General features: G+C 44.3%; 1 protein-coding gene across 3 annotated transcripts; it reads right to left on the bottom strand.

The window, feature by feature from the left end:
• Positions 1 to 492: 492 nt before the first annotated feature.
• RAB5B (RAB5B, member RAS oncogene family) lies at positions 493 to 18,264 on the bottom strand. 3 transcript variants are annotated; one of them, XM_037144173.2, is made up of 7 exons: positions 18,159 to 18,264; positions 6,919 to 7,180; positions 5,356 to 5,507; positions 4,986 to 5,108; positions 4,342 to 4,435; positions 3,897 to 4,034; positions 493 to 685 (listed from the first exon to the last, which is right to left on the bottom strand). In XM_037144173.2, exons 2-6 carry the CDS (start codon positions 7,079 to 7,081, stop codon positions 3,919 to 3,921), a joined length of 648 nt encoding a protein of 215 aa, XP_037000068.1. In that variant the 5' UTR covers positions 7,082 to 7,180; positions 18,159 to 18,264; the 3' UTR covers positions 493 to 685; positions 3,897 to 3,918. The 3 variants fall into 3 exon arrangements, with proteins under 3 accessions (XP_037000068.1, XP_037000066.1, XP_037000067.1); XM_037144171.2 differs by lacking the exon at positions 493 to 685 and having other exon boundaries at positions 773 to 4,034; XM_037144172.2 differs by lacking the exons at positions 493 to 685; positions 18,159 to 18,264 and adding an exon at positions 17,705 to 17,725 and having other exon boundaries at positions 773 to 4,034.
• Between the last annotated feature and the right edge of the window lie 1,015 nt (positions 18,265 to 19,279).

Here is a 19,279-nt window from a genome sequence, read left to right as displayed (position 1 = left end):
CACTGCCCTCTAGGGAACAGAAGGTTGAGCTACAACCTGCCTTGAAGGTTTTTATCTTTAATTTTTGAAGATCATTTTCCCCTCCCTTTATCTGCTCTCCTGAACTACAGATTTTACCAGGAATCAAGGACTCGTGGGCGTCACGGGAGAGTAGTAAGAAATATACAGAAAGGAGAAATGACACTGTATAGGTGATTTTGGCTTTCAGGTTTTTAGAAATAGATTTCCAACCCAACTATGTACAATTAAATCAGTGGAGAGTCCCTTTGCAAGACCTGTCTCACCAGTTTTAAAAAACAGGCTCAACCCAAGGATACAAAGTCAGTTAGGGACCACCTGGAGCCACTGGAATGGATAATATTTCTCCCTAAAAACAGTTATTTCTTCGTGTGCCACACACATGCTGCAAATAACTGTCCTTTAAACCTCAACTTCATTTTACAGAAAGCAGCTAAGTAACTGATTGAGGACCTAACTGGTGAGTTGGCAGAGGCAGGACTGGAATGCGGGGTCTGTTTGGCACCAACCAGTTCTCTTCCCTGTCTTTCTGATTCTTTGGAAAACTCCTCCTGCAACCATATCTAGTCTTTTCTCTGTATTATTCCCCCCACCCAAGTCCACTTAGACTGTGACAGATGAAAGGCTTCACATACTGTAGGAAACGACAGATCCAGGAGAAATTTTCCTGTGGGGAGGTAAAGCCACATGATCAGTCAGAAACGCTAGTTCAGTGATTAAAACAAAACAAAACAAAACAAAACTTTGGGTCATGATCCCCTCTGAGATATTAATAAGGCAAAGGACCCTCTCCCTACAGAAATGCACATAAATTTTTGCATAATACTTCAAAGGAGTCACAAATTCCACCTCTCCAATTTCATCAACTGTTTGCCCAAAGGTCTACAGATGCCCTCCCCCGCCACATATATTACACACACACACACACACACACACACACACACACACACACACACACTCTCTTAACTGTAAGAGGACCTGAAAAATGAGCTATGGTCAGATTTGATGAGCACTTCAGTGATTTGGGAATAGGAGTGATTGAACAGTAATAAAGAGGCTAAGTTTTCAAATTGGGTTATTTCACTATTCAAGAAAAGATTAGAGGTAATTAGGAGGCACCAAGATGCAGGCACCTGACTGGTGTGGCTCCACTGATTGGAGCATCATCCCAGGAACCAAAAGGATGGGGCACGTATGGATGCAACCAGTTGACGTTTCCCACTCTCTCCCTTCCTCTCCCACCACCACCAAAGAAACCCCAAAAAACAAAATCAAAACCAATGAAAAAATGTCATCAGGTGAGGATTAAAACAACAACAAAAACTGGTGCAGGGGAGGGTGTGTTTTTGATCCAATAAAACATTGGGTGCCTTTTCTCCCAAATTTCTAGTATCAGTCAAAGTTAAAAAAAGAAGAAGCAACACTCCAATACACTTTTCTTTTTTTTTTTCTCCTTTTTTTACTTACATTAAATACATCGGTAAATCAGCAGTCGCATTCTGTTACCACGATTGTTATGTTGGAAGAGGAAGAAGGGGGGGAAAGGCAAATGCTTTCTCAGAAGAAGAAAAAGGACCCCCCAAAAAACTGATCAAGAGAGAAAAATGAAGAGCTTGGAAATAAAAACAAAGATCCCCAAGCCCAACAGAGCTCAGATGAAAGCAGAGAGCTGGTAGGAAGTAGAAGGAAGGCAGCAGACAGGCCCAGAAGCCAAGGCCAATCCTAAAGGGGGGTGGAGAGGGGAGAAGCCTGGATAAATGGTTTCCCAGACCCAAGGCAATGAAACATTCTCACTCCTGCTCCATTGGGGAAAGCTGCGCAGAGAGAGAACTTCATTTCTACGAGACTTAGGAGAACCACCCTAGTTCTTCCACTTATGAGAATGTACTGGGTGTTCTTGGGGGCTTAGTGGGGTGCTGGGAGAGGAAGGCAAAAATGTATGTGTTTCAGGGCCACAGGAAATAAGGCTGCCCCTGGAAAAGGAAGGGAATTGAGACCTAAGGGGAAGAACTTAAACTGGGTCCTTCAGAATCTCAGCCTCATGGATTTCTCAGCTGCTCTGGGACAGAAGGAAGTCTGCAAGCCAAAAGGGCAGAATGGTTCCAATCCTAGGTCACCGAGGCCCTCACTGAAGCCTTTCCTACATTACTTCCCCCAATTTTCACAAAACTCTAGGCTGGAACAAGGAGTTTAGAATTCTCTCCTGCCTTGATGGCTTCCCAAAGACATCCTAAAATACCTGATGAGGGATGTAGAGAGGCTAGAGATTTAGAAGGGACCAACATCTGGTGATATGAGGGGATTTTCAGTGCCAGTCATTCACCACAGGGACAGGTGTTATAAGGGGGCCACCAGCAGGCCTGTGGTACTAGTCCCTAGTGGTACTTGGATTAAACCACTGGTTGCATGGGGGATGAGTATGGGGATAAGCACAGAAGGACTAAACTGAAGATACTAACCAAGAAGAAAAGAAATAAGGCCTGATTTTGGGGGGGGGGGCATTGAGAACAGACTGTACAGTGGGAATAAAGATCATACTTATTTACAGGGAAGTAGAAAACACATGGTGACGGGTGGATCGAATTGAACATGAACCCTGGGAAAGCAGAGAAAACTCCTCCCTCTTGCCTTACTCCTCCTCACCCCCTTCCATGGCCCGTGCTATCCTGAGACCACTCTCCAGTTGCTTCCGTTAATTCCCTCGGAAAGGCAAACCTACACCCGAGAGCTAGGCTGTCACGGATGTAGGTTAAGAATCAGAGTTGGAGGAAGCTCGCAGTGGAGACTGGGCTTGAGTAGCTGCCACTGATACTGTTCTCTACAGTCCCTCACCAAACCTCATATATATCTTGGATTCCATTTAATTAAAAAAGTGAGAGGGCAGGTAAATCAATCAAAACCCCCATAAAACAAGTGTCCCAACTGAACTACCATCAATTAAAGTGCAAACTGCAGGGGGATATAGTGGCTGGGTTTGAGGCCATCTAAAGGCCAGAGAGAAAAAAAATGCGTATGTATAAATCAGAGGATGGATATCAGAAACTGGTCCCTCCTCCAATTAGATCACAGCAGAGCCAAAGACGCAGACAACCAGCGAAGTCTTTGGAGGACTCTGGGGTCCAGCATCTCCTCCAGTACGAAGGAGAAGCTACCTAAGAGACTGAGTAAGGGGACACTAGGCCTTGGAAGAGTTCAGGAGCCATGGATGACACTGCATCTCCACCTCCTCCTCCACCTCTGCCCAGTTAGCTGACAACACAACTCTCACCTGGTGCCTGCACGCTTGCCTCCCATTCTCACTCTACCTTGAAATACCTTCCACAAGGCTGACTCATGGATACTGCAGTGTTTTCAAATGAGAAACTCCAACCAAATAAAACCAAAAAAGGAAATTTCCTTACTCCCTTCTGCTCTGAGCCTTACTCTCGCCCAGGGCCCTTAATGTGACTGAATTGGAAACGTCCTTCCTCAGTTCCTGGGTTCACCACCTTCTCCATCCTGGAGAAAGGAGGAAAAGGGGATCAAGAACAGGGGTTGACCAAAAGCAGAAGGGGCAGGAGACCAAAGAATGTTTTCTGAAAAAATTGGGAGGAGGAAAGGTAAGTAGGTCACTGTCTTGCACCTATAATACAAAGTGAAGAAAGTTGGTTTTGGAAGGTAAGTCCTGGGAGACCTGACCCCCCAAGTCCCAGAGTAGGGGCTGGAGGTCAGTGGCAACAGCTGCCTGGTGTTGGTTGCTGAAGCGTTAAAAAGTGCCATGACGGAGCTGTCAGGAGGCAGCCCTTGGGAGCCAGGGCTCAGTGTGCTGTTACCGTAGGGGCTGTGTGCTGAGGGGTGGGAATGGAGGTTATTTTTTAGCTCTCGTGCTAGCTCCATACTTGTTTGCTGCTAGCCTCCCCCTCAGTTGCTACAACACTGGCTCTTGTTCTGCTGGGACTGCTCGTGGAGATCCACGCCTCGGCTTCGGCCTGCTGCACCCCCCAGATTCTGGGGTTCACTCTTTGGCAACTTCTTAGCTAGAGGCAAAAAAGAGAAGGGAACAAAGTATGGTAGATTTTAATTCATCCCCCCCCACAAAGACTATTGGGTAGGGGGGAAGTAATGGGAAGGGGGAAAATGAGATACTGGAAGAATGTTCTGAAAACAGGAAGCCTTACCATTTATAAACTACATTAAGTACAACGGTGCTCAAGCTGCAGCTAAAGGACGGAGGTCATAATGGAAAGTGAAGGTATTTCCACACCCAAAGTTTTCACAAGGAGACACTTCCATTTATTCTTATGATTTGGGTTAGGGATCCCGCCCAGGCTGCTCTGACCTTACCTATTGCCAGGAAGAGATCATTGACGTTCATGGCTGTCTTGGCTGAGGTCTCCATAAACAATAAGCTGTTATCATCTGCATATGCTTGGGCCTCCTGCAAGGGGTAAGGTTAGTGGTGCTCAGAATGTAGGTTAGGAACCAGTATGGCCCTTCCACTCCCAGGTAGCACCACAGCGAGGCAATGCCCTAGGCTCCTTCATCTTAACTGCACCTCTGAGCTAGGCAGCCCTGGACCCATATTTTGGTGACAACTCCCTCAAGGATAACTCATGGTCTAGACAACTTTATGCAACAATCAGATATCAGGAATCTTAATTATGGGAGATGAGGTAAATTGGTTGGGGGCTTTTTGGGTTCTGGCCCTTACCTCAAATCCAATTGCTCTCTCCTTCCTGTTTTCACATCAGTACCCCCACAGCTGGTACTCCCTCCCCACTTCTCTGCTCTAGAATTTTCTTCTGACTCCTCTAAAATCTCCTGGCTGTCATTAGGGTCACAGTGTTGCTGTTTTTAACACGGTGCAGAACAGGGAAATGAAATGGTAAATGTTCTAAAATGAGGTTTACAGAGAGGGCAAGTTTGGGCAGAAAAGGCCCCAAGCACAGAGGGAGTGCATCGGAAAGGGACTCTACGAGCCATCTTACTTCATACTCCACCAGGCGCTTGTTGGCCAGGTCAGCTTTGTTCCCCGCCAGGGCTATAACAATGCTAGGACTGGCCTGTCGCTGTAGTTCCTTTACCCATGTCTTCGCTCGGGCGAAGGTTTCCTAGGAAAACATGAGGAAGAAAATGGGTGGGCTGGAATGACTGCCAATCCAGACCCATCGCCTTTAAAATCCAGTCTCAAAACTCACCTGTTCTAGGTGGCCTTCCCTCACTGAAACCACTCGTCTCTCATAACTTATTACCTGTTTTCTCAGCACTTGAAAGCATAATTTTGCTACTTTGAGAACTTGTTTTCTCTCCCCCACCTAATTGCTATAAAGAAAAATACAATCTTCTCAGCCCACTTACCTGATTAGTAATGTCATAAACCACAATTGCAGCTTGGGCACCTCTGTAGTACATGGGGGCCAAGCTATGGTATCGTTCCTGCCCTGCTGTGTCCCAGATCTCAAACTTGACTGTTGTGTCATCTAGGCAAACAGACTGGGTGAGGAAGGCCGCTATGGATGAGAGAAGAGAGAAGCAGTTTTGAGAGGATGAATGGGAATACCCCACGTCCCTTCAAAATATCTCCACTCTCAGTCTAAGGCCAGTCACAACTTGGGCTATTCAATTACAGAAAAGGTGTAGTGTTTCCTCTTTACATATAGGTCCTGGAACCAGGATTAAGACTGCTCTTGGCTAAGTCTTTCCAACCAAAAGTTTCTCTAGCTAATGAATGGGCACACCTCCTTTCTGCCCCACGTAGTTTTATAAACTACGTGGGGCAGGGAGAACTGGCACTTATACCAGAGTCATTTCTCTTCTAACCAAAATAGAAGAAATAATGACAGAGACAATAAGCTTCGGATAAAACTCACATTAAGAACTTTGTAAGATTTTAAAGCTTGATGGGAGGTCCTACCACTGTCCATGTTATTTGGCTGTTACTTCTTCATATAATCTGTTGGCCCAAGAATACTACATTTCCAAGGTGGCTAGTATAAGTGGGGAAGTAGCAACATGGGAGTTCTCATAAAAGATCCTTTTTAAAAAAATTTCATTTCTTTATTTTTAGACAGAGAGGAAGGGAGGGAAGGAGAAATTGAGGGAGAGAAACATGGATTGGTTTCCTCTTGCACACTCCCTAACTGCGGACCTAGCCCACAACCCAGGTCTGCACCCTGACTGGGAATGGAACTCGTGACTTTCAGTTCACAGGCCGGCGCTCAATCCACTGACCCACACCAGCCAGAGCAGAAAAGATCCTTTTGGATTAGCACCCCAGTTGGGGGTATTTGCAGGGAGAAGGTAGCAAAGGTGGGAATGGCAGATGATCTTTATCTTTTGTATTTAGTTCCAGCCTCTATTCTACCAGATGTGTGCATCAGAATGCACATAAATATATGCCTACACCTCTGCCACCTCCAATCCTAAGCAGCAGATCGAGAGCGGGGCCCAGGCACACATAAGATGAAATGCTCCCTAGGTGATTCTGATGTGCACCTCCGATTACGAATCACTGCTCCAAACCAACCCTGCTCAAGATGACAACTGAATTTCACTGGGATTAAGATGAAAGCAGGTGGAGGAAGACATTAAAAATTAGTGATTTTATTGGTGCACAAAGGCCAGCCCTTCAAATTTCCTTCCAGGAAGCAAGAGGATGAATAGATACCTACTTTTTGGCATTATGGCAATTTTCCCCCTATTTTATTTATTTTTTTTTGGGGGGGAAGGGGAGAAGAAAGAGGTTTATTCAAATGCTGGCTACCTGCAAAGATGGGGGTCTCTGGTCCCTTTGTCCTGTTTTATAAAGGATTTCCATTCCAGGGAACTAAGAGGTCCAGCTTCACAGTCAGGTCCCTAGGCCTAGGTCTCCCTTCAAAAGCCTATTAAGCACCGAATCTCTTCTCTCCCTGAGATACTCACCTCCAATGGTGCTCTCCTGGTACTCATGGAACTGCCCTTTGACAAAACGTAATACCAGGCTAGACTTCCCCACTGCAGATTCACCCAGCAGGACCAATTTGAACTGGCATATTTTGCTGGCCTGGGGCTGCCCATTGGGCCTGGCTGTGCTTCTGCTAGTCATGGCTAGATTTTCAGAGTGGGAAAGGATATAGGGAGGGGGATGCCACAAAGCGGCAAAGGGGGGAGGGGGAGGGGAGGGGACGTCCAGGCTTCAACAGTCCTGCAAGACAAAAAATGCGGATAAAATTAAACACAGGGCCATTAGGACTACAGTCACTTTTTAAAAAATATTTTTATTTATTTATCTTTAGAGGGGAAGGAAAGGAGAGAGGGAGAGAAATATCAATGTATGGTTGCCTCTCATGTGTCCCCTGCAGGGAACTGGCCTGCAACCCAGGCATGTGCCCTGGCTGGGAATCGAACTGTGATCCTTTGATTTGCAGGCCGGCGCTCAATCCACTGAGCTACACCAGCCAGGGCTACAATCACTTTTTAGACAAAGGCTAGAATCACTCCATTTCTTTGCTCTTATGATCTTATAATCATCCACTATTAAAATGTTACACCACTGAGTGTAACCAGGCAGCTGACAGTGGGAAGAGTAGGGAACAATAAAATAAGTGCATCCGAAGTAGAGTTTGCCCTATCGCATAATCTCCAACTGCCAAGGGAAACTGAAAACTCTGTGAAAAGTCTTTATTCCTTCCATTAACTCCCCGCCATATCTTCAATGAACTTTTAGTTGGCCTGAAACCCACAAGGACCCTAGATCCTTAGTATCTCCTTGGTTTTGGGGGTTGTCCTTTTTCTTCCTCCTGCTATACTTTTTTTCTAGCTTTCAAAATAAGTGACTCATTCTAGGGGTGTGGGGTGTCACCCCTTCTAACACTGGGGGTGAATCTTCTGGTTCTGTATCCTTCATGTATGATTAGTCCTTCTTGACATTTCTGAAAAATCTAACCAAGGTCCAATTACTAGGAAAATCTATCCTTTCTCACTTCTGGCCAAAGGTAAGCAGAGAAACACAATCAACAGACTGCATTTGGCATCAACTCTTTCATTTGGCTTCTGCCACCTTTCCACAACTGAAAGTCTTGATCTCAAGTCTAAAAGTCAGTAGGTTTGACCTGCTCTCAACTTGCAGCTGTCTTCCTGGTTCTTAGGGATTAGATTACCCTCCATACTAGACTAGCCCAACAGCTGTAGCTGTAGCCCTCCAAATTAGAGGCAGAGAAAGAAGATGTACCTTCTAAATGCATGCAGGAATCTGCAGAGGATGGTGCCAGAGGAGGCAGAAAGAGAGAAAGGAGAGAGAAGCTGAGACTTTAGGAGCCTAATCATCTAAACCTGAGTATTTCATCTTCCTGACCCTGAGGGGAAAGGAACCACGCTATTCAAAGACAAGTTAGTATGATAAGAGAATGCAAAACCTCTCTAAAGCCTACGCATTGCTTGGGTTGCACTTTGCTTGTTCAAATTAATCTTTTCCCTTCTCCAAGGGTGACCAGTAACTTCACAAACATCATACTCTGGCACATGTGGGGAAACATTATTTTGTCATTATAGCAAGTAGTTCTGGAGCCAGATCAGGGTTAAACATTTTTGCAATCCCAGGAAAGAGAGAAGAGACAGTAAAGACAAAAGAGACAGAAACATCACACAGGAGGCAGTGTGGAGGGACAAATGCCGTGGAGTCCAATTAACTGGGTTCATTTTACACTTCTGCTTACTAGTTGTGAAACTTTGGGCCAGTTACTAAATCTTATTTATATTTTCCTTTTCACCTCTGTAAAATGGATAATAATAGCTTTATGAGGACCTCCTTCATAAGGTTGTTGTAAGAATTAAATGAGATTATATATATAATATATATATATATAAAAAACTCTCTAAGTATTTGACCTAAAGTGCCCAAGTGGCTACTAAGCTACTACTCATTAATATGGCATCAAGAAAAATTTTCTGCCCAAACCTTAACTTTCAGTTCTATAAAATGGGAAAAATATCTACTTCATAGAGTGGCTATGAGGATTAAGTGAAAACTTATTTAGCACAGTGCTAATAAATACGATAGGTACTGCTACTGAGTGGCTCTAATTCACAGAGAAGATCAACTTAACATACCAAAGTATAATTATTAGTTGTCAATATATTCCTAAAAAGCAGCCACGATATAAGAGATAGAAAAATAGTATAAAGAGAAAGTTGGCAGAGACGTGAAAACTCAGAATAGTCCCAAAGTATACTAGAGTAAGACAGAATGGAATGAATTACTCTGATCCTACTGGGTATTCTACTGTGCTCTCGGCCAGTGAGTCCTATGAATCCAAATCCACATGTGCCATTTGTGATTAAGTTTTCACCGGTCTATGATGAAATAATAAAAATAAAGACAATATTGCAAGTTTTTCATAAAGTTAAATTTATTCAACTTAGAGCACAGGTGGCAAACACAAGGCCCATGGGCCAAATCCGGCTCTCCACCTTGTTTTATCCGGCCTGGTTCCCTGTGTCTACCAGGCAGGAGCGCCGAGCTCTCACTTAACTGTTAAGGAGCAGTTACATGTACACAGTCCTAAAACTACATTCAGCCCTGTGAAGGCAACTGCAAGGCTGATGTGGCCCCTGGTGAAAATGAGTTTGACACCCCTGACTTAAGAGTATTCTATATAACAAGATTTCTAATTTCCTTCTTAGAATCATTTTTCCCTCAAAAAAAAAAAAATATATATATATATATTGGATGGAAAAACCTCTCAGACCCACTGTGAAGTTAAAAAAAAGTTGTAGACTAGCCCTAGCTGGTGTGGCCCTAGGGGTTGAGTGTCAGCTTGCCAACTGAAAGGGTCGCCAATTCAATTCCCAGTCAGGGCACATGCCTGGGTTGCAGGTCAGGTATGGTTGGGGGCGTGCAACCGACTGATGTTTCTTTCACACATCAACATTTCTCTTCCTCTCTCCCTCCCTTCCCCTCTCTAAAAAATTAATAAAATCTTTAAAAGTTTTAGGCTAAAACACATGTTGGATACTATTTCTGTACAAAAGAAAATTTTACATAGAAAAAGGTATGGAAAGATGCACACTGTTAACAGTGGCTACCTCTGAGGAGAGTGGGACAACGAAAGTGGCATGTGAAATATTCAGATTTTTTTCATTATACATAATTTTTTGTAAAAGAAAATATATACGATATGTGTTTTAAAAGATTTTATTTATTTTAGACAGAGGGGAAGGGAGGAAGAAAGAGAGGAAAAGAAACATCACTCAGTGGATTGAGCCCAGGCCTGCGAACCAAAAGATCAAGGTTCGATTCCCTGTCAGGGCACGGGCCTGGGTTGCAGGCCAGTTCCCAGCAGGGGATGCACCAGAAGCAACCATACATCGATATTTCTCCCCTTCTCTCCTTCCCTTCTAAAGATAAATTAGAAAAAAAAAAAGAAAAGAAAGAAACATCAATGTCTGGTTGCATCTCGCACATCCCCTACTAGGTACCTGATCTGGCCTGCAACCCAGGCAGGTGCCCTGACTGCAACTGAACTGGCGACCCTTTGGTTCACAGCCCACACTTAATCTACTGAGCCACACCAGCCATGGAGGTAATATATTTTTAAAAAGTTTTCTATGCAAGTGTTTTTTTTTTTTACATGCTTAAAAAAAATAATGGTGACAGGCAGTAGTAAACTTTCTAAATATAATTACTTGGAAAAAATAAAACCCCCAAATTTAAATTTATTGGTCCATGAAGTCCAAAATTCTGGGAACCAGTACTGCAAAATTCAGTATTAATTAGCTTCTTAACAAATATTAAACACTTCTTAAACAGTCCTTTACCTGTTTTCACCCTCAAACCTTTAGAATAGTGTTTCTCAAATGGAGGCTATAAGCCAATGGTGACCTTGAAATCACTTGGTGCATCATTATCAGTATATTAAAAAAAAATCAAGTATACTGCAAATAGTAAGCATAAGAATCAGGCTGTGAACATGTTACCTGCATATTTATACACACACTAAATTATGGTGCAAAATGCTTTTAAAAAAAAATGTTAGTTGTGATAAAAATATTTTAACAACAATGCCTCGGAGAGGCCTGAAATTGAAGGACAGGTTAGTAGGGTATGGGAGGAAGTCTAGTCTCTGGTCAGCCTATAGGCCATAGTTAATTTCACTCCCACATAAAATTAAAATGAGGGCTTTTAATTTTGAGTATAGCTGAGTATAGCTTTCCAGGAGTGAGGGGATTCTCCAACCCTGCTACTGAAGTTAAGGAGTTATTACGCAAACAGGAAGCAAAACTAGAGGCTGTCTTGTATAGCGTAAGGCCTTTATCATCAAGCAAGCCTGATCTTTATTCCATGCTTTCCCAGTTACCTCACTGCGATCTTTAGGCTACTCACCCCTTTTTGCCTTTCTGCACCCCAGCTTCCTTGTCTAAAGGGTGAAATTGGAGGGTTGGGGGGAGGCAGTGGCAAAGAGCAGAATTTGAACTCAATTCCAAAGTTCTGGGTACATTTAACAAATTTGTTTCTCTTACGGTTTCTCAGCATCTGTGAGGCTGAATTATTCTTAAAAATATTTCTGTGGCTCACATACATTGTTTCACAGGAAAAGAGGATGGGCCATCACAAAACTCTACACATTAAAACTACGGGGAACAACAAATTGATCTTTCTTTTTCTCTATCTCTTCCTCTTTCTCTTAAAAAAAATCAATAAAATAAAAAAAATTAAAAACTGAAAACATGTTACAATAGAAAAATAACTACATAAAACAAAAAAGGAAAAAAAAGAAATAATTACAGATGATAAACTGATCAAGTGTCTAAATGACACTTGATGACCTAAATGGTGAGTGACATAATATACATTACACCCTTTAACAGCAGGAGCCCTGGCTGAGTAGCTCAGTTGATTAGAGCACGGTCCTGACAAGCCAGCATTGCTGGTTTGATCCTTGGTCAGGGCATGTACAGGAATCAACCAATGAATGCATAAAGGGGTGCAGGAACAAATCGATGTTTCTCTCTCTAACATACAATCTAAAGAGTGGAACACTAAGCCTTAATGTTATGCCTCTAGAAAATGAAAACATAAGAGTAGACGGAATTCTCATGGGCAGATGCCTCACTCCAGGCCTGGAAAAACAGTAGGGAGTTGGGGAAGTATGAAGATAGGTAACAGTCATAGTCACACTCCGGTTGCAGAGCTCTGGTCATTAACCCACACAGACAGTAACTTAAACCAGGGCCCAGACACACAATCAGCAAAATTTCTTGCTACTAAGCAACCTTGGAGTATCAGAAATTGGTAACTACTGGGTTATTAAAAGTATACCTCCCACCCTGGCTGGATAGCTCAGTTGGTTAGAGCATGGGTCTGATATTCCAAGGTTGCAGGTTCTACTCCCCATCAGGGCACATACAAGAATCAACCAACAAATGCATAAATAAGTAGAACAATGAATCGATGTTTCTCTCACTTTCCCCTTTCCAAAAATGGGGGGCGGGGGAAGAAAGAAAGAAAGATTACCTCCTACCCCAATGTGTCACCCTGAATATGTCCTACCTTCCCTAGTCATAGTAATTGATGGGCTGCCCATCACTGTGCCTTGATCTTTAGTCCCAATGTACTTATAAGGGTATCATGCTTTTTATTCAATAGCTAGGCTTTCTAAAAAAGTCAGGGGTACAGAAATGAAATAATATAAGATTCAATTGACTTCACTGTTTTGGAGGTGATATTTTACTAAGAGTTGACAGTGGGCAAATGATCCATTTAAAGATAATAAAGGTTTATGCAAAGGTAATAAACCACAGCCAACCACTCAAGTAGTGTGATAATTATTACCTCCAATCCTGAGACAAAAAATAAAGGGGAAGATACGGAAGTTATTCTTCCTTTCAACCCTTTCAGTTCAGAAGAGAAGGAACCAGATTTCGCTTCCCTTAGCAGTGCACCTCCACGCTCTGGCCAGGTGGGTCAGTTAGTTGGAGCATCTTTCCCATGCACCGAAAGGTCTGGTCCCTGGGAGGGCACATACTTAGGTTGTGGGTTCATTCACCAGTTGGGCATGTATGGGAGGCAACCAATCAATGTTTCTCTCTCTCTCTCTCTCTCTCTCTCACATATCAATAAACATATCTTCAGGTGAGGATTTAAAAAAAAGTGCAGCTGCACAAGAATGACTATCAAATGCCCATTAACTAGGGAGGACTGAGGCATGACCATGGCATCAGCCCACTGGGCAGGGGGGAGAGAGAGGATGAAGGGGTAAGTTCTTCTTTTTTTAAAATTAATTTATTTATTTTAGAGAGGGGGAGAGAGGGAGAAAGAGAGTGAAACATCCATGCAAGAGAGAAACATTAATCAGTTGCCTCTTACACATGCCCAACCAGGGATTGAACCTAAAACCCAGACATGTGCCCTGACCGGGAATCAAAGTGGCCACCTTTCACTTTGTAGGATGACACCCAACAAATTGAGCACACCGGTCAGGACAAAGGGGCACGTTCTTTAGGTGGGCAGCTCTACCAGCAGGGAAGGAAAGTACGAATAGGGTTTCTCAGTCTGCTGATCTCAGCTAGAGCACAACTATGTTCCTTTGGCCCCCTTCCACTTGGTAGCTTTGAGTCCCTGTGCCTACAACATATGAAGCCTCCAGATGCCTATCACCAAAGCACAGAGGCTGAGTTTCAAGTACACAGCCACCGGAGAGCAGCCCACTCCCAAATGTCAGCCCTATAAGAGTGTACCGTATTAAGAGGCAATCTAAAGGTCATCTAATCCAGCCTTTGTATTTTACAGGTAAGGAAACCAAGGCACGTAAAATTAATCACCTTGCCTGATATTACCACACAGATAGCTGTCAGCTGTTGCACAGCTGCTTAGTAGCAAATCTCCTTCTCTAACTAGTACTCCTCATCAGGTACTCTTTCTTGCTACTAGTATACCACTATACCTACTTAGGAAACGATAGATACTGAACTCTGAAGAGGGTATGGGCCAGGAACAAGAGCTTAGATGGGTAGAGTTTCTGCCTCTATTCAATTTAGATAAGTACTTCCTTTGGCACTAAAAAGTTCGGAAAATGTAAGCCTTCCCTGGGAACTGGGATCCAGTCCCATATCCTTCTGACAAAAGGACTTACTCATTATTATGCCTTTGTAGAAGGTCTTGACCAACTCCTGATAGGACAGTTGAAAGAAGCAATTTAATGGAAGGCAGTAGGGAAAGAAGTGGTAACTTCTGCAGAATTCAATGGACCTTGGGATTAATAGGAGAGATTTACTGAGTAGGAAATATAAAGCAGAAGCCAGCAAATACCTTTAACTCTCAAACTTTGTTTAGATCCTCAATTAACAAAATCTTGAATTGAGAGTTCCACTATTTGGCTCAGCTCTTTCACTGTGTTGATCCAATGTTAACCAATGAGTCACTGGCTTAAATGAGAGTCCTTTCACTTCCCCCATTCTCTCTCTTACATTTCCCCAAGAGGCAGAAAGCATACTTATCTCTTATCAGCATGGTAGTGCAAACTCCCTATTATTGACCTAGGAAAGACTGGTATGCCCTTCCACACCTTGTCTGCCTACAAACTCCTAATGTATCTTTCAAGGCCAACTTCAAATGTCACTTTCCCTAAGAAACTGCATAATTACCCTCTCACCCCAGCAGTATTCATTCCTGCTTCCTCTGTGGTCCCATAGTATTAAGACTGTATTACTATCACACTTATTACATCATATGAGTTCTAAACTATGAGCTTCTCCAAAAGTGTGACTATTTGTTGTCATCTTGAACCTCCAGAGCAGAGCACAACATCGCATACCTAGTAGGTGTTCAGTGGATGCTCCTTAAGTAAGGCAGGCCAGAGCAATCCTGCTTCCCTCCTCCATCTACTCTTCCCCTTCTGTGCCACCTGGACAACTTTCTACTCAGTTCCATTTAGGAATGTTCAGAGTCAGCCTCAGAGAACCAGTTCTCTCCCTGGCCCCTTTGTGATCTCCCTTGGATGGAGGGCCCCCTTGGGACCCAGCCCACAAGGTACTGTTGCAATTCGCATGGGCTAACTGCTTTTCCTGTCACCCGTTACTATGCCTCAAATGGCCCAATCACACCCAGCATGCGGACCTCCCGCCTGGACATTGAAGCAACTGTGGGTAAATACAAAGTTCCCTGAAGTTACAGTTGATGTTAATGTTCAGTTAACTTTAGGTCATTACCTCTATTATTCTTGAACTACAGCAACACACACACACCAAAAAAAAAAAAAAAGACACAGCACCACAGAACTGGAAGACACTCTGAAAAGGTACCCATGGTCCCTAAACAGAAGCTACAACTTGGCTCATAAATCTACACAGACTTTGCTCACCTGGATGGCTCCATACTCAGTTTAGTTACTGTTCAATGACTAAATCTTTCCTAAAATATTCTTGGGAAGTGGGAGTGTATTGTGTAGGGTTTTAAGGTATCCTTTCTCCTGGCAGGCTGTTTCATTTCCTCAAGTTCATTGTCTTACACTTTGGTTACTTTCCAATCTGAAATGCCTTAGGAATAGGAGGTGTGCACTTGTTTCTCCTACATCTGCCTTCTCAGAAGTCAAATTCTTATCCATGCACACAAACAAGCTAACTATAGAAGAGCAATTCTTGCTCCTGGGCAAAGTCAGAGTTAGAAGATACAAAGTATGACTTCAAGGGCAATGGGAGAGCTCTCCGAGTACGTTTTTGTAACTCAAGGTTGATGTTTGCAATTATATATTGATAATTCCACTCCTTAGCTCCTTCTTTTGAAACAAAAAGCCCTTAGAAAAATTAATCCTTCAGGTGACTATTTTACACCTTAATATAAAGCAATTCCAGATCATTTCTTGAAGGCAGGCTTTCATTAAGGGGGGATGTAGAAAAGACCAAAAAGTAAAGAAAGGGACATGATATCACCAGGATATAAAAAAAATGGCAAAGTTTAGAGAAGACTTAAAACACACACATACACTCTCTCTCTCCTACAATTTTGTCTAGGACTGGCTTTGCAGGAGAGAAAATAAAAGCTCCTAGGGGGACAACAGTTGAGATTTCTGAACAAAGGCATATTAGAGGGCTTCTAAAGCCAGTAAGGACAAATTCAATAAGGAGGTAGTATGAAGTGGCCCAGCTGCACTGAGGTTTAAAGGACAACCAATTTCACATCCAGAGAAACTTTGGAGCTATACTCATAGACAAATACAAGGGACCCTTCAGAGAACCATCATCTTCTTTTGGGATAATGAAGGGACAGTCATATAATCTAAACTCACAAAGACCCTGAACCAGAAGAGGTCTCAAATTTCTCATGTTAGCAGAGATGCCAACAGTTCCCCCAAACAAAATGATTCTTTGTAATGTTATTTTTCCTGCCCATAAAAGAAAAAAGTTTTGGCCATCTATTTGAGCATTTTCTAGGATACCCAGTGCACGACTAGGGTATGTGTTAAGGTAAGGGATAACCCAGAGTACAGCTCTTTGCTTGTCTGAAATTGATAGAAGTAAGACAAAATAAGCTGTGAAAGCAGCACAATAAATAACAGAGTATCATCCCAGAAGGGAAAACTGAAAAGACTGACAGACCAGAGTTTGGTGGGAACATGAAAACAGAATTGCCTCTGGAGGCACATCCCTCGAAGCAAAAAGCAAGATTAGACTGATGTTGTCTCTTATCTCTGGCCTTTCTGGATGAAATACAATGAGTGAGGTATGTGTGGGAGGATTTACAGTTTTTACTCTTCTGTACAGCTTGAATATTTAAAAACATGTATTACTTTTGACATTAACAAGAAATGTAGCTATAAAATATAGTGGTATAAAAGGGAAAAGAAGGAAGTATTGTAAGGGAAAACCCAATAGGCTCCAATCTGTGGCAGACTAGGGAGGTCAGGAGACCATTAAAAATGATGGAAGGGGGGGACTCCTGTGCCTTGGTAATCCATCTTCCTTTTCCCTACTCACGCCTTTCCCCAAGTGCCTTATTGTTTGCTGAAGAGTAAACCAAGAACTGGTGATGCCAACTTTGTGGAATGGAATTTCTCTTCCCCAAATCCCTTCCTCAGTGATATCACTTCCAGGGTTGGTTCCACCTAAACATTACCTGTCTGGGAATTACCCAAGTCTAAGTCCTACAAAGTTTCTCCAACTATGGTTGGCAGATATCTTCTTGGTGGCTGGGGAATCCCTAAGCCCCTTTCCAGGGCAGATTAGTTCACTGATTCCCCTCGTCTAGGTTAGAGATATGGCATCCAACAGCCCCCACCCCCCATTAAAATTCAACTTCTTAGCTCTTGCAAGGATTGCACCCTAAACCAGCTGAGGCTGGTAAGCAGAAACAGACTGCACCCTCCAGATGAATCCAAGGGAAAGTGTTGGGGTTGAGTTTGGAACAGCCAACAGTCACAGAAAAAGAAAACTACGTTTGTTTTTACTGGCTACCCTGGAAGTACCGAAAACTTCAAGTTACCACATCCCAACACTTAATGGTAACAAAAGAGAGGGGCCTCCCAAACCCCAGAGCCTCCAGCCCATCCTTGAGCATTCCCAGAAGCTCCCATAACTGATACCGGGCCCGGCTTCCATTTACACAATTACTTTAGCCTTCTAGATTAGGAAAGCTTTCTTCATTTGCCTCACTGAACTCAAATCTTCTCGGCTCAACTCTGAGGCACCCTAGTTATTTTAATAATAGTCACATTCCCTGAAAAAGAATGTCTCTTACCCAATTAAAAACTCTTCTGGGCCCTAGCAATGAGACATCTCCAGAGCAGCAGCCCCGGTTACCCTCGGGCCCAGGCGTCGGGGCTGACTCCTCCTCACCTCCCGGCAAATGGGCTTACCTCACCCGCTTCCCCGGCCCCGTCCCCCAGCTCCTCCCTCCCCGCGCTGCTCAATGAGGCCTGCCCCTGTCCTCACACAAGACCTGGGCCTCGCGCGCCGGCCCGCAGCCCTGCCGCCGGCAGAACCCGGCCTCACCAACTTCGGGCTCCCACCCCGCCTGGCCCCCTCCTCAGCGCCCCCATTAGGCCTGTCGGGGACCGGCCCCCTTCTCCCCTCTCCCGGGGACCTCCCTAAGCCCATCGCGGAGGCCCAGGACCGCCTCTGCTCTCAGACCACGCTGCTCTCCTCTCCCGGGCGCCTCCGCCCCTGCCCTCCGGGCTCCCTCGGCTCGGTACCTGCACCTCCGTCTCTCCCGTCGGGCCCAAGCCTGTGTTGAACAGACAAACAGCCGCAGCTCAACCAAACCCTCCTGCCCCTCCTCCTCCTCCTCCTCCTCCTCGCCCTGGGCGGGGACCCCAGCCAATGGCACAATTACGCCTACTATCAAGGGTGGGCTGTGTGTGCACGGATCCGCCAATCCTCTGGAGAAAGGCGGGACTTTTTTGGCACTGTCACCAACGAGGACGAGCCAGGGACCGGACAGGCGTGTCCCTAGGCCAATATGAAGAAGGAAACCTTGAAGATGGACGAGGTGAGAAGCCATTGACGAGGGAGCTCCCCGAGACAGGGGGCGGTACACTGTTGACAGGCGTACAGACCAACCAATAAACTCTTGATACCCTCTTGACCCCGCCTTTTGACTCATAAACATATAATCAGGTGAGTGACGGAGGCGGGTCAAAGTGAAACTTTAACCAGTACTGCGAAAATTTGGGACTTGAATGGCAGGCAAGGCGGGGTTGGAGGAAGCTCTAGGAAGGCCCCTACCGACCTTCGCCCCTCCCCCAGGATTTGGCTGGGGTGGACTCCAGGTCCCCTTCCTCTAAGAGCAGTTCGCGGGCCTAAGGGAAAATAACCTCTCTTAGGGACCTGGAGCCTGGGAATTTAAGTAGCCCTCGCGTTGGGTCTTCCTCCTTTTAGTGAGGCTGCAGAGTACAAGAGATTTTGGGGTGGCCCGCAGGCAGTCTGAGATGTTTTTTAATGGGGTGAGGCAATGGCACCTCCAAGAACCCTTAGCTTGGAGACGCTTTAGGCCTCTCAGAATAATTTTTCATACAGATAATTGACAATATTATGAGTCGTACTATAAAGGTGAATAAAGTATCTTTAGAAAACTTTGCTGTTTGTGATAGGCAACAAAAAGGAAAAATGACGAGCTTGCAGTCGTCAAGGAAAATTCCATGGAGCGCACTTCCAACCACGTTGCTGCTCTCAAGCCCTTCCTAACACTGAAATTCCGGAAATGCCTCCTCAAGTGTATCTTGTGGCATATGTGTGTTGGGGGGTAGATGAAGGTTTGTGGGGAAAGTGGGAAATGCAAAGACTTCAGTTTCTCTAGCTGTAAAAGAGGGCGGTG

Source organism: Artibeus jamaicensis, unplaced genomic scaffold (assembly GCF_021234435.1).
Source record: "Artibeus jamaicensis isolate MK-2021 breed Jamaican fruit bat unplaced genomic scaffold, CSHL_Jam_final contig_233, whole genome shotgun sequence".
NCBI classification, from domain to species: domain Eukaryota; kingdom Metazoa; phylum Chordata; class Mammalia; order Chiroptera; family Phyllostomidae; genus Artibeus; species Artibeus jamaicensis.
The sequence above is the reverse complement of the archived record's forward strand: the minus strand, read 5'-3'. Positions and strand labels throughout refer to the sequence as shown.

Coding starts and splice junctions, on each gene's coding strand:
- RAB5B (XM_037144173.2), bottom strand. CDS start 7,081: ATGACTAGCAGAAGCACAGCCAGGCCCAATGGGCAGCCCCAGGCCAGC. Junction 4,436..4,985: donor AGCGCCTGGTGGAGTATGAA/GTAAGATGGCTC, acceptor TACCCCTTGCAG/GAGGCCCAAGCATATGCAGA. Junction 4,035..4,341: donor TGATCTCTTCCTGGCAATAG/GTAAGGTCAGAG, acceptor TTTTGCCTCTAG/CTAAGAAGTTGCCAAAGAGT.